This window comes from Euprymna scolopes, chromosome 17 (genome assembly GCF_053919585.1).
Source record: "Euprymna scolopes isolate OS-2025 chromosome 17, ASM5391958v1, whole genome shotgun sequence".
NCBI lineage: Eukaryota > Metazoa > Mollusca > Cephalopoda > Sepiida > Sepiolidae > Euprymna > Euprymna scolopes.
In genome coordinates, this window is record NC_136498.1 from 73,187,589 (window position 1) to 73,203,521 (window position 15,933).

A 15,933-nucleotide genomic window follows, 5' to 3' on the forward strand; every position below is an offset into this window, starting at 1 on the left:
AGACATCTTATTTAATTTATAATTGTATCCTTAGTATCGTCTACACTGAAGATTAAACCTTCAACCTCCAGAAAAATATCACTTAGAACTGAATTTTAATTAGTACTTTATCTGTTACATCTAAGATCAGTAAGATACACCTGAAGAAGATCAGTTTACATTGGCTGAAACATTGTGAGAATAACAACCCAGATGAGAACAGTAGTTCAAATAAACCTAACAATAAAAATATAATGTACTTTTCGGTATAACATAAAAATTAAAGCATCCCCAATTAAGTATAAATTTAATGTTACTTAAGTTCCTAAAAAGTAGTTGAATTAGGCTTTGGTTGATTTTTTTTTTTTTTTTTTTTTTTTTTTTTTTTTTTTGCTGTTGGACGATCTCATTATTTAAAAATGGATGTGAAATGTGATGAAATACGTACAAATGAAAGCACACTGATATTATTATATTTTTTTTCAATTTTCTTTTTATTTTCAGCACTTTCTATGCTTCCCAATCTAAAGAGTGCAATCTTACAAACAATTGACACAGAAAGTCTCACACAACAATTGAAATCCAGGTAAGTTATCTTTATAACTAGCGGCGCTTCTTTGTTATGATAAAGTTTGAATATTGAATTTCAATTAAAAGCAATGGTACTCATTTATCATGTCACGATAATGAGCATATTCAAAAATAATGAAAAACGTTAAGATAGAAAATTAATTATTTATAAAAACAATTTTCGAAGACAATTGGCGAAAAGTGAGTTTTGTTAAATTGGCCTAAGATTTTCAAAGTTTTCAGAAAATAATTACCTCCCTTTTTATGATATCGCTGGTTTCTTTTTTTTTTTTTCTTTTTTTCTTTTTTTTTCTTTTTTTTTACGCAAATCTCAATTTTCGTTGTCTTTGAAAACTATTTTCATTAATAATTAATTTTCTACCTTGTTGTGTTTTGTAATTTTTGGATATGTTCATCAATTTTTGGATATGTTCATCAATCGGGAAAATCAGAAGATTTGGCAATCAGAAAAATTGATACCTATTTTCCGATGCCAAAACGATTCTTTTAATTGTCTTTTTATATTTGATTTTGTTTAAACCCAAATCTTCCATTGCTGGTAATAATGATAAAATAATAGATATTTATTGATTTTAAAATACCAGTAAAGCTAAAATCAATAGATCATCCTCCACAAGTGTATTTTGACATTTAGGAAAATATCTGCATATTTAACACGTTTTTACGAAAATCGGGGGAAATAACAATCTTATAGTTAAATAATTAGAGATTTATAAAGAATCGGAATCAGTAATTATATCGGAATCGGGAATTTAGCACAAAATCGGTAATTGTATCAGAATTGGTAAAAATATTGGAATCGTCCCATCACTAGTATTTTCATAAATACTGTGGTTGTTAATCAGCTGAAACTAGTATCCCCGTAGACACCTATCTCGTTCATGTGATCCTGCTTGTATGTGCCGATGTATAATGGTAACTTGAACAGGAGAAAGTTCATAGGCTTAATCAGATTTACCTACAGTATATCTGTAATAGCCTCCTCACCTTAATTTAAGAATTCTGGATTTTTTTCACTGCGTAAGAAAAAACAAAAAGTTACCCCTCCATTTGTAGGGTGAGTTGGAGCATAATGGGTCAACTCTCTAATTTTTATTTTCTCTCAACTCAAAATTCTTCCTATGTTTTCCTTCCTGTTGTTACCAACTTTGAAAAGTGTTACTTGCTCAATGTTTTTATAATAAAGTTGTAACAGGGCGCATATGTGTGCGTGTGAGAAAATATTAGCAGCAGCAACCATTAAAGCATGTATGCAAATTAGCAAGTGTGCGCGAGCTTGCGTCACACGAAAAGAATAAAAACGGACAGCATGTGGCTGAGGAGAGAGAAGTGAAGTCTATGTTGGGCAAAATGGACATGTGAAAACGAAGGTGAGAAAGTGCCGGCCAGGTTGGTGTGAAGTGGTGAGGAGACGGTCTTTTAAAAAGTGTGTGTGTGTGTGTGTGTGTGTGTGTGTGTGTGTGTGTGTGTGTGTGTGTGTGTGCAAAAAGACTATGAAAATATCATAAAATGCATTGTTTTGGAATAACTAAGAATGTAGCCATTTCAGTTGCACTAAAAAAAAGGTGCCAATTCGGATTTTTATTCCTTTCTTTTTTTATTATTTTTAGTGTCGACAGCATGTGGGTCTGAGAGGTTTGAACTGTAAGGACACAATTAAAAAGTAATGGCCAAGTTAAATTGTCTCTTCTCCTACTTGTGAAAAAAAAAGAACTTTAACTTGAAAATATGAACAAAAATTAAGATGAAACATTATTGATATAATTACCAAAAATCAATTACTTTCGAACTTGGTGTCTGCTGGTTCATCTTAAATTTTTATTGTTGAGGACACTGATTTGGCTCCGTATTGGCAAGAATAGTCAGTATTTAGAGGATATGGAATGCTAGGAAGGATTGTCTATGTGAAAGTATATGTTGCTTGAGAAAATGTGTGTTTCTGACATGATTGATATTCTATATTTCGTTGAGTTATTAATATAGTACAATGTTCTGTATTTGTCCTGTTAAAGTCTTATAGTTGTGGTAGCTGTAAATATAAAGCTCTCCAAGTACCTATTGTTTTTAATGTAGCATGATGAAACTTCATATCACCTTTTCTCTTGAGAAAATAGGTTTTTATCGACGATGCACAATAGTAACTCATTATGCTTCACCACCTAAAGAATACCTTATTTACATTTTAAATTATTTTCAAAGCAGAACAAAGAAGCTAAATTCGATGAGTAAAAAAAGCTATCCCCCCCTCCCTCCAAATAGTTTCTACAGCATTGTTATTATCATAGACCTGGTAGAATACTAGCAGTCATATTATCATAGACCTGGTAGAATACTAGCAGTCATATTATCATAGACCTGGTAGAATACTAGCAGTCATATTATCATAGACCTGGTAGAGTACTAGCAGTCATATTATCATAGACCTGGTAGAGTACTAGCAGTCATATTATCATAGACCTGGTAGAATACTAGCAGTCATATTATCATAGACCTGGTAGAATACTAGCAGTAATATAAATTTAGTCATTAGTTTTGGTTGTATGAAATAAAAACATTCCTTAAAAGTTATTAAATGATTTTCTGGTTGTTAAGGTACTACTACAGTTTACAGGCCATGTTGAAAGAAATCCATTTGGAGGGGGGGGGAGCTTTGTTAACTATTCTGTACTTGTGCTTATTGATTTAATAAACAAAAGATACCATAAATATTAACTTGAAAATCTTATCTAAAAAACATAGCATCGTCCGTAAACTGTAGAAGTACCAAAAAACAAAAACATTCTTTAAAATAAATTGTTTTTAGTAAAAAACTATTCTGGTTATGTTAAAGATTAGGTACTGAAATTTGATTACGATTGTTGCTTTGCAGACAGGAAGGTTGTATCAAGACAGAAAGATTCCCTTCTCATTATCTTCATCTCATATAGGCATACTAATTAAGAGAGGGACAAACATGATGTTATATAGATTTTTTTTCGATTTTTTAGGTTATTACAAAATATATATTTACCTTTTTTTTCCATTTCCAGTTCAAATAACAAACTTCAAATATGGGAAGAACTTAAATTATTGAGTAAGTATTTTTTTTTTTAATTTCATACTCATTTTGTCTTCCTGTGGAATTATTAAACAAAATAACTAGTTTAACAACATTTACCATATTTTCAAATACTTGACGTACACCACAATCTGAGACAACCAAAAGAAAACATTTGGGCTTGAGACGAGTTTCTTGTACTTCCAGATAAATTTATAAACAAAAGACACATGCACGCTTGCCTTTAGAGTTTTCTTACAAAACATTTTGTTTTTTCAAACTTTAAAGATTTATAAAAAAAAAAATAATTTAAAAAATTTGAATGTATTAAACAAAATGTATAAACAAATGGAACAAATTTTGTAAAAACCATATGCGAAGGTATATATATATATATATATATTATATTTCTTATAGTCTGTCCATTCAATTTTTTTCTCTGAAACTACTGAGCCGATCTGGCTAAAAGTTTGTATTTATCTTTGTTATGATATCTTTGTTGTTATGACAAGGTGCGACAAAATAAGTGTTATGATATCCATTTGATGCACAGTTAGGTATTAATAGGAATCAGTATTTAATGTAAAAATTAGCACAAATTGAATAATATTCAACCATCAATTTGGCATAAAGCATTCATTCTAGGTCAATGAGCTATAATTTTTGCCCGTTTTTAACTGGTAAAAAGTCTAGTGTTGTTTATAATTCAATAAGTTTTAAATAAATGAATTGTTCATAGATGTGAATTAAAGTAGAGAGAATAGAAAATGAAGTCTATGTATTTAAATATAATCCAATGGTAGAAGCTGCTCAGTGAAATACATAAATAAAACCAACACAATTACAAAAATTTATAAATAATTTCATTAAGGTCCGAATTCAAAAGAAACATTGAATTAAAACTTTTTAAAGCTTTCAAATTTATGCAAACTAGTAATTCTTTACTTTTAAGGATAAAAATGTATTTTATTACATTCTTGTTTTGAACATTTGAAGAAATAATGTAAATTTTATTTTACATCAGTTAATTTTTGTCTTGACAAACTATCTAGATATGCGAGCATTTAGTATGCTACAAAAATCTGGTCTTGCTTGTTACCATGCACACTGAATGATGTCACAAAAGGCAAATAACTTTAATAAATTCAAATATATTTATTTGAAACTGGATGACCTCACAAGATAAAGTTACCAAATCCTTCATTCTTTATAATGTCATCAGTTTTCAAGTAAGATACTTATAAAAACATGATTATAAACTGATATCAAAGTTGAGAAATTATATATCAAACTAGATGTCCTGACCCAGAGTTGCCCAGAATTATTTTTTTAATTGTTTGCTTTTGCATTACCTGTGAAAAATAAGTAAAAAAATTATTGTTTATAGGAAGTCTTTCTGACATTTTACAAAATGTTGAAAGTTGGATTATATTTTGAATGAATGTATTATATTTAACTCTAAAAAAGTTAATATTTTAGTCTGTGAAAAACATTTTTGAAGGAGTAAAACATGTTTATCTGTACACTCTTTTTCTCAGTAACAACTTGATAAAAATATAAAATAGCTTGCATATTAAAAAACTAGAAATTTATTGCAAAGAAAGGAAAGACATGCATATTTGTGCATATGTCATTCCAAAAAAGAAAAAAGTTGCAAAATACTCACAGTTCACAACTTTACAATAACAGATTTTCTTTTTTTCTTCTTTTTTTCGTTTTTTTTAGAAGAGGAAATTTTCTTGTGTGTGCTTTTGTTTAAGTTTACTCATAGGTTCTTTTTAATAGGTGATAATTTTTTGAAGAGTTTTTTTTTTTTTTGTTAACGATATTTCCAGACCAAAAACAAAACTTCTGTGAAAAAAATTCTTAATACTTGGACAAATATCGGGTTCTTGCAGACTTGGACAATATCGAGTTCATGCCTTTCTTCTCTCTTTTTTTTTTTTTTTTTTTTGTTCTTTTTTTCTCGGGTAATAATTACTTGAGACTCTGAAAATGAAAACTATTTATATCTTAACCTAATTCTAATAATATTATTTTTACATAATTTTTCCTCTCTTTTATTAGTATAGAAATAAGAATTTCTGGACTACAGATGTTAAATTAAATAGACAAAACTTATTAATTTCAATGACAATTAAATATTTAGTCATTCAGGCTAAAATAGAAAACATTTGGCATTATTCTCCAATATTTTAAATAAATTTTGGATATATTTGGATTCAGTTTTTCAAATATAACCTACGTTAAAACGATATTTTGCCAAAAGTTTTCTTCTCAATACAATAATTAATATCTGAGGCATCCAAATATAACTTTTAAACAATGATTTTTAGTCATACATCTTTTTTTAACTCTTGGATATTTTCCAAGGAATAAATTTAAAGAGTCTTCAACTTCTCAATAAATGTCTACAGCCCGTAAATAACTTAAAATTGATAAATTTACATATAACACTAAGGAATCGGTGTCTCAACTATTTCTCTATATTTTAAAAGTTAATTTTAAATAAAGTATATTTAAATTTCTTCTTGACATTCTTACTAGAAAAGAATAATTTTACATAGACACAATTTTCATAACAGAAGAAAACGATCTACGCAGATGAAAAATTAAAAGCCGAGAAATCGAATCCCATCTTTCATCTGAAGAAAAGTTGTTCAGTTGTTGTCTATCTGTTTGTTTACATTTTCAAACTATCATGTGACTCAAATCAACCAATTAAATAGTGACTCAAAGGTTCAAAAGTGAACAAAATAGACTGTTTGCCAATTATTTTGAAATTAAATTCAATAAAAATTTTAATCCATTAAAGAATAAATTTTACAAACTTTTACTTTATACTTAGTTTTATATTTTAAATAATTAAAAAATAAATTCTGAAACTTGATATATTAAAGTTTACTCATCTGCCAAGGTCCTAAATGTCATGAAGAAAAAAAATTACTGTTTGAATATGAAATTAACTTCTGTAGCAGTTAAATAACTGAGATTTATTTCCTTTTATACGTACATGTAATTTCTTGTGTAGTGATTGGTATGTGGTTTAGTTGGATAACACAGGCATATCCAAACTTGTGTAGTGATACACAATCAGAACAGCATTACACATGCCGAAACTTGTATAGTAATGCATTGGGAACCTAGCACACACGCTCACCCTTTCAGCTATTTCGCCCAGCTGTATTTGCCATGCATAAACAGTTTTAGAGAAGAAGCCAACTTGACAAGATGTTAGATTCCTCGCCTCTTGCCATGAATTTGTGTGCAGGTGATATCCAAATTTTTATTTGAGATTAAAGACATGGACTCTATTAATGCTGGCTGAATGTCTTGCTGTCTTATGCTTCAAAACAGTTGGTCTACTTTACAATGAACAGACAACTTTACATCACCTGATACTCACATGATTTATTTTACAGCCGCATCAAGTTGTGGATACAATGTGCTTTTAAAAATCTGATTTTATATTATTTGAATCATTTAAATTACTCGTCTGTTCTCATCTTGTGTGTTATTCGCACAATGTTTTGACTGATGTGACCTTTGACCTTCTTCAGGTGTATCTTATCAAAGTCAGAAATCTTTCTGTTGACTCTGAAATCTATACAGAATTCCAAACAGAACCATGGGGGTAGCATGTTCAGTCATGACCAGGTGAAAGTCTTAAGTAATTCACAATTGTATTCTTTGTATCACTCTGCACCGAGAATTGAACCTTCAGCTCCTAGAAAAATATCACAACCGAATCCATCAGTACTTTATCTGTTACACCACAGGTCATTGCGGACAATTCTTGTATGAAACATAAGTTTGATTTTCTTAATCTGTTTTTATCTTTAGGTCTGTGAAAGATTATTTAAATTTCTCACCCCCACCTCTTTTTTCTGTTTTTTTTTGGGGGGGGGGGGGATCACTCCAGACAAGGCACGAAACCATGAAACCACTTGATGTAAGAGCTAAAAAAAAATAGTACTTCAAGGTCAAAACTTGCCAGCGATAACTGTTAGATGGAATAGATTCTTATGTATTTCTTAGTAACACTTCCTTTGGACACTACTGTCTTCACTTTCCTTTTCATTATTTTTTATATGATGTTTTACTTTCTTTTGTTATCTTTGGTTAACTACACCTTGGATGTTACTCCCGGAATACAAAGGCATTTGACTGTTCTTTCCATAATTTTTTTGTTGTCTTTTTTGCAGGTTTCACACGTACTATATGCAGTGTATATATATGTAGTATGCTGGTACTGTTGTTAAGAGTTCAGTTAAATATTGTTGGTGCCTATATTTACAGAGACAAATTTTCACCTAAGGTTAATGGAATGGTAAGTTGAGATTTTTCCTTTTTTTTTTTTTTAAACTTAAACCTCATTTTCTCTCTCTTCCTCTCTTAGAAGCATGTATCCTGATATAACAAAGAACTATATATTTATGTTGGGTACAAATGTACCATCGTTTAGTCATTGCTGAGAAAATATAAAAGGATTGCATTATAAACAAAAAAAAAGTTTCTAAAAATTTCTAAAGGAATATTTGTTGCTTTCAAAAAAAATTATTTTTAATTGGAATATTTTTAAGCACACAGTTTTCAGATTATAACCAAAATTTATATATTTTATTAATTCAGTTTTCTATTTAAATTTAACGCAAAAGTCCCCTCCCCCGAATTTTCATCTTATCTTTACCCAAAAAATCCCCTCCCCCGAATTTTCATCTTATCTTTACCCAAAAAATCGTCTTTACAAACATCTTTTCAGAATTTCAATCATTGGGTTACATAGTAAAATGAATCTCAACCTAAAGTTTTAACAATTTGATTTAAAATAAAATATTTTTATTACATGAAACTTTCGTGTTTAATTAATAGTAGCCTAAATATTTAAATATTAAAAGAAAATAATAATAAAAGTTATAAAAATAATGATATAAAGATAAATAAAAAGGGGATATGAGGAATGTGTTGCTGATTATTTTAATAATGAAATTAATCAATGGTGATATGTAAAATAAAAAAAATATAAACTTTTGAGAAACTTATTTAATGCAGAAGAATAATGTCCAATAATCAGATGAAATATTTGGATGACTGTTCTCATCTTGGATGTTATTATCACATCATTTTGGACGATATAACTTCCAACCTTTTTCAGATGTTGTTGGGTTGCAAGTACCGCATGGCGTAACGGATAAAGTACTAAGTTATGTCTGATGAAACAAGAATATGCTACCCCAGTGGATTAAAGTATTCTGTTCAAAATTCTGTGCAGATTCCGGAGTTCAACAAAATATATCTGAAGACAATCTGAGATTATATCGGCTGAAACATTGTGGAAATAACATTCAAGATGAGAACAGTAGTTTGAATAATGCAAATAATACAAATGGTCGATTCGCATCTCAGAATTTCAGAAACATCAGATAAATTGTTTAGAAAAATGGGGAATAACATTTTGAAGTCAAAGTAGTTTCAGATAAGAAAAAAAAAAATTTAACTTATTTTTTTAATCTCTAAAGTTTACAAAATATAAATGAATAGCTTTAATTAAAAAAAAAAAAAGATGCTCTTTGCCTTAAAATCTGACCTTGTACCTTACTCCACTTTTGTGGAGAGACAAATAGGGACAAGATATCTGCAATGTTTTTTTAATTCTTAAAATAAATATGTAAATCAAAACAACACAGAATAGTTTTGAGTAATATCCATCTGCTTACAGGTTCAATATGTTCAATACAGCACAATCATTTGGCATATTCTCATTAGATTACTGAAGTTAAGCAACATTGAACCTGGTTAGTACCAGGTGAGTGACCATTTGGGAATATATGCAGTATGTAGGAGGATGTTGACACCTCTGCAAGAACTGCAAAAACCCAACATCATTATCTCCCCTGATCGTGATATGCATGCTACTGGGTACCATTTATGAATTTCACATTCCCATGACACTTTCTCCTTTAGAGAAAGTCTGTTCAACCCATCTAGGTTAAGAGCAACTGCTTACAGGTTCAATCATAAATAAAAGCAAATGAGTATCAACTCATATCCGTCCTTTTTGTATTTGCTCATTCTGAAGTGCCTGAAATCTAATCTGTTCAAATTGTTTAATGTAAATACCTTAAAAAATTTTAATACATGAACATTTACTTAAAAAATTTTAAAACTTGAAATGGTTTTCTATTGAACAGTTTAAATGCTTCCAACTTATTTTGTTCTCTTTTGTTTCAACTATGAACAAAGCATTAAAATGGCTAAATTGTTTACAAATAAACCAAAATGTATTTTGGTCGATTTAATTTCCTAATAAAATTATTTGTATAAATGTGATTTAAAAAAAATCATGTCAGTACTTTATGCTATTGTATTTTTAATAAATAATAAAATAAATAATAATAATAATGTGTAAGCTACTTAGCGGCAAGAAACACAATTGTAGCAGTAATATAAATAACTTATTTTCTCTTGTGAATCAATGTTCCTGCTAGCCAATTTGATCACACACTGACCAATCAGCTTGCATGGCACATTGATTCCATCTGTCTCCTGAAGGAACTACTTCAGTTTTTTGGGGAATCATGATTGGTTAGCAATGAGGAAAAATGTTTCCCTCTCTCTTCTGTCCCTGTCTACTGGACACTCAAGTATCAACTATCTTTGCCTGAAGATAACTGCTGAGAGACCTTCAACAACCTAAACATCTTCTTATCTTTCTTTTCTTCACTTGGATACTGTTCAACTTTCTTCAACCTATATCATAATTGAATAAATCTTTTTGTCGTTGTTATGAAATGGCTTTTTTTTTTCTTTTGTGTGATGATTTTCATTACATACGACTAATACATAGTAGTTTGTGAACTCAAACTGCCATAATTGTATATAATGATTTCAACAATTTATTTATGTTTGTAAGCTTTTATAGATAATTATTGCAAACATTCTAGAACAATTCTGGCTTTGTACTTAACTCTAACCACAATCTGACTGTTGTGTTTTTCCTTGTGGGTGACGTTTTTTTTTTTTTTTTTTTTTTTTTACACACTAATAAAGTATAGTAATTGGCCTTAACACCTCACTGATAAGGCCAGCTCTTTAACAATCATGTGGGAAGTGTTATAAAGAGTTATGAAAGTGTGATTTCAAAGTTTCTGAAACTATTTTCTATTTGCCGTTGTCAATTTACAACTTTTCTTTTTCTTTTTTTGACAGGGATCTCACTATTCTAACGACCCCCAAAACATTCAAGGTCAATACTTGGCTAATTTAGAGCATCTTCTTGGGCAAGGTAATCTTTGCAATAAAACATTGAATTTGCAAATTATTCGGACTACTATTCTCATCTTATTTAAAAAAAATTTTTTTTGCACCATGTTTCAAATGATTTAACCTTCAACTTTCTTCAGACACATCTTTTGGAACTGAAATCTTTCAAACTGAACCCTTCATTTAATCCATGTGGACCCATAACACAACAGATAAAGGTATTAAGTAACAATCAGTTTTAAGTGACAGTCTTCCAGAGGTTGAAGGTTTAATCTTCACTACAAGTGAAACTAAATAAAAAAATTATCAAAATTACCCCACATTTTGGCACTCATGTAGAGAGCAGCACTGATGCAAAGGAAATCTTTTCACCACCATCGCTCTGATACCCACTTGTCCTCAATTGAAATGAATGGCGTTCATTTTGAGAAAGCACCTGCTTTGACAATCTTCTGGAACTAACCTTCACTCTTGACCTGAAATGAAAGATTTACTTCAAATTCATTGCTAAAGTTGCTGGAAAAGTAATTGGATCATTCTACCACTCCAGAAGGATAACTCCCTCTCAACGCAGTCGTCTACCTGTATAAGAGCCAAATATGCTCTAAGATGGATTACTATTTCCATATCTGAGAAGGAGTTGCCCAGAGCACTTTTTCCTGACTTGACAAAGTACAAAACCAACTTCAAAATCTAGTGGATGATGTCCTTTTATCTTCCCAACTAGTTCTTTCTCACAGACAAGGTATTGCAACTCTATCTCTGCTCTATTATTATTTTTTATGGCAGATGCTCGATTGACCTTCAATCTATGGTCCATACCACTTGCTGTAAAACATTCTCAACAAACACTCGTCTATTTTTTGTTAATGTTATTTTTTGTTAATGTTATGCAACCATTGTCAACAATTTCCTCTTTCTCTTGATCTGTGCCTAAAACTAAATGGAAATTCCATGAGCAAAGTTTCTTTCCTAGAACTATGTCTCTATGGGATACAATACTGCTGGGCTGCTTCCCAGCTGACTATAAAATGGTTGTTTCAAGTCCAATGTAAACAAGTTCTTTTTTTTTCTTTCCTATTTAACTCTGTTTTCACATTTTGCTAATCTTAAATCACCACTTGATCTGTGCATGTGATAAAGCATCGATTCAAGGCAATTTCTCTGTTAAAGTGTTTTTTGTTTTTTTTAATTTTAAATTTAAGAATTTTTTATATTAACATTTCTTAAATGATCTTTTTTTTAACTAAGGTTTAAAGGATCTTGTTGAACATGTACAGAGCGCAGTGGTGAACGTTATTGGAAAGTGAGTAGAAGATGATTTTTATTTCTTTTCATATTCTGTAACTTTGCATAATCTAATGGGGATTCAGTATCTGTCTGAAACCGAACTATACTATTACTTCTATTAATGTACTATTGTACTATCTTTTAATACTGAATCAATCACTACCATTTCAGACTAATTGTATTTTTCAAGGTTCAATTCAGGTATAAAAGAAAAGCCTCCACACCGAAAAAAAAAAAAGATTTAGCAAAAGCAAAAAAAGTTGTTGCAACACTTAATTTTCTTTGAAAAAGAAAAAAATTATTTTTTGCAGTTGTTTCCATGTTTTCATCATAAGTAAAAATATATATATTTATTTGCCAATTTTATCGTTTATTTGAAACTTTTCTTAAAAAAAATTTTCTTGAACAAAAAATACTTTTCTTGAAACTGAAAAAAAAATGTGCTTTCTTTCACAGTTTTCGTTGTAAAAAAAATATTTATTTGAAAACTTTTCTTGAAAAAATTTTTTTTATTTACTTCTCTTGAAAAAACAATTTTTTTTCGCATATTTATACTTGCAATATTTTCTTGTTTTACAGTTTTGTTTATGTTTTGACTTTCTTGTCTCTACTTTTTCTTGCTGCTTATGTAACCAGTCAGAAAATGCAGACTCGAAGTAGGGTCAGGTTCTGAATAAGTAGCAGATTTTTATGTCAGTTGATTGAGTTTTTTTGTTTTTTTTTTCTTAGAGAGATGTGTTAACACAATTTTATAAGATTCAGTTTATCTGTCAGTTTGCCCTGCAAAGCTGGAATAGTATTTCCATGACTTAATATGCTCTTTGTTTTTTCTTTTAGATATGTTCACACATCTCTATAGGAGACTCTGTTTGTCTATTGGATAATCAGCCTGTTCTGCATAAATTTGAAATATATTTTTTTATTCTATGATGCATAGTTTGAATGTGCAATGAAGGAGTTACCGAGAGAAGGCATCATTTGTCTGCCAGAAAAAATTTTCATGGCAACACACATTATATGTTGCCATAGAAAAACTGAGGTTGATTTACCTGAATAGCATGGATGCACTGTTGTACGGTATGATCATGTTGATACACTAGTTCCCACTGGATCACTGAAGTTAAGCAACATTTAACCTGGTCAATACTAAATGGGTAGCCATTTAGGGCTTCCAGGTGCTCTATGTGCTCTCCTCTTATCTCGGCATTGTTTCCAGTCATCCTGGACTTCTCTTTGCCACTGGACTCAAGCAATGCCGATTCAGAGGAGGTGTGGTTGGAGTTTGCGCAACCTTTGCCTCACAATTACATGTGCAGCTGTTCCTACAGAGGTATCCTTTGTCTTTTGAGATTGAACGGATGGATGCACTATTCAAAAATGGTTGCAAGAGTAATGTGATTTACTGACGTATGTAAATTTAATTCAAACACTCGGATTGAGTATGATAAAACAGTGTTTTGAAAAAATAGTGAAAACAAGCAAGAAATTGAGACAAGCGACCATGTCTATTTTTCTTCTTTTTTAACTTTAGAATGAACGCAGCTTCTGAATACCATTCTTTTGGATGGTCAGATTCTTATTTTCACCTTAGTTGTTATTTTCACAATGTAACTTCGGACCTTTTTCAGATACATATTTCCAAGCTTGGGAATCTTATTGTTGATTCTTGTTTGTGATTATCCAGGCTTTCTTTGATTTAGCAATTTTATCACTTAGTTTAGAATTGTTTTTATTTGTCCAACATGACGTGCTTCGAAAGATTTGTTTTCACCTGTTTTCTTTGCACTTATCTTTTGTAGAATATCATTGAAAGAAAAACTCAGTTCTTCAAAGGTTCTTAACATTATTCACGAAATCCGAATGGCTGTAGAATGTAATCCTGAATCGGGATCAACTGGATCAAGTTGTAAAAAATTGTGTACATTCATCCTTCCACCAGAAGAAAAACCAGATATAGTTAGTATAATTCCGTTTTTATTGTTAACTAGCCTCATACAAACTTTTATAATTAAAAGTATTCATGGTATTTGATTTATTTTTTGTTAATATTGTTATTTTTTGATAATATCATATTGTTTTATGTTAATATCCTGCCATCTTTTGTTAATATTGTGTTATTTTTTAATATTGCGGTATTTTTTGTTACTATTGTGTTATTTTTTGTGTGTTCTTTTTAACAGTGAAATGCTGAAATTAAATTTGTAGTCTTATAATACATTGATCAACTAAGAATTATAAACTGCCCATGATCGTTGGGTCACAATCTTTGGCTTGTTGGCTAAGATGAAAGTGTAGTATCTCTTTTTGATACTACATTTCGTTTTTATCCTCTGACATTGAAGAGGAGAAATCTGTCAGTCGGTTTTAATTTTATCCCAATCTAAAGTGCCCTTTTTGGGGAGCTGGATTTTCCTCACATTAAAAGTTAACCTTGCGTTTAACTCTGTCATAATGAGGAGGCAAGTTAATAGGGATTCGTTGGGTGACAACCGCCATAATTATTTATTACGCTTTGATTTCATTTAAAAATTCATAAACTGTGACATACCTGTATTATATACACCGCCCACTGTCACTATGCAGTTCCTATAGCTAGATACTTAGAAAACTGAGCTGTTAAATCTGACATAGTGATATGGGACAAGGAGAGAGTAGCAACCATAGTGGAAGTTAATGTCCCAAATGATGTTGGCTAAACGAAACTAAGAAGGAGAAGATAACTAAATACCAAGGTCTTATATACAGCATGAAAAGAAACTGGAATCTTAAGATCTCCATCATTCCAGTAGTCATAAGGGCGGCTTGGATGATGAAAAAGATTTCCAAAAACTACCTGGCAAAAAAAATATCTGGTAAACAGAGTGCAAGAGAGACCTAAACAATAGTGCTTAAAGGGATGGTTAGAATTTTAAAAAGGTCTTTCAGTTGGAGTCTCTGAAATCACAGGTAAATGTCTGGCATATGGTAGGATGCCCCACCCTCAAAAAAAAAAACTGGTAAAAAGAAAAAAAGTAAAAATATTCTTCTTGCATAACTAAAATAATAAGTCTACTTACTTTTATATTATTCTTATGGATGATGTAGAAAGAAAGAGACCTATAATTTTGCTATCTAATTTACATATGTGCTTATGGTGTGTATGAACACTATCTAAATTAAATTTCAAATTAAAGAAATGAGGAAGCATTGCTGAAAAATGTTATTATTTCTCTGTTTAATCCTACTATTAATATGTAAATATCCTGAATTTTCAGATCAGTTAGGTTTCAAGGACACTAGAAATAAGTAAATATGAAAGAAACAAATTCAGGTTTACACTGGTTTCTTCCAGTTGACCTACATATACTAAACAAATGATAAACTTGAGTTGTTTTGCTTTTTGTCACAACCTCGATTTTGAATATAGGGAAAGATTTATTTAAAAATTAGCAGGGATACCCAAACTTACCATTTGTGAAATACACTTGATATATTTTAATTCATTTGTGAAATACACTTGATATATTTTAATTCATTTGTGAAATACACTTGATATATTTTAATTCATTTGTGAAATACACTTGATATATTTTAATTCATTTGTGAAATACACTTGATATATTTTAATTCATTTGTGAAATACACTTGATATATTTTAATTCATTTGTGAAATACACTTGATATATTTTAATTCATTTGTGAAATACACTTGATATATTTTAATTCATTTGTGAAATACACTTGATATATTTTAATTCATTTGTGAAATACACTTGATATATTTTAATTCATTT

At 30.1% G+C, this 15,933-nt stretch overlaps 1 protein-coding gene across 1 annotated transcript in view; it reads left to right on the forward strand.

The window, feature by feature from the left end:
* LOC145296793 (peroxisomal biogenesis factor 3-like) overlaps positions 1–15,933 on the forward strand; it is a 44,419-nt gene that overhangs the window by 15,283 nt on the left and 13,203 nt on the right. The window contains exons 4-9 of the mRNA XM_080142860.1: positions 484–565; positions 3,600–3,643; positions 7,813–7,937; positions 10,817–10,892; positions 12,122–12,176; positions 13,960–14,116. Of these exons, the coding sequence (XP_079998986.1) occupies positions 484–565; positions 3,600–3,643; positions 7,813–7,937; positions 10,817–10,892; positions 12,122–12,176; positions 13,960–14,116 (539 nt within the window). The remainder of the gene's footprint in view (positions 1–483; positions 566–3,599; positions 3,644–7,812; positions 7,938–10,816; positions 10,893–12,121; positions 12,177–13,959; positions 14,117–15,933) is intronic.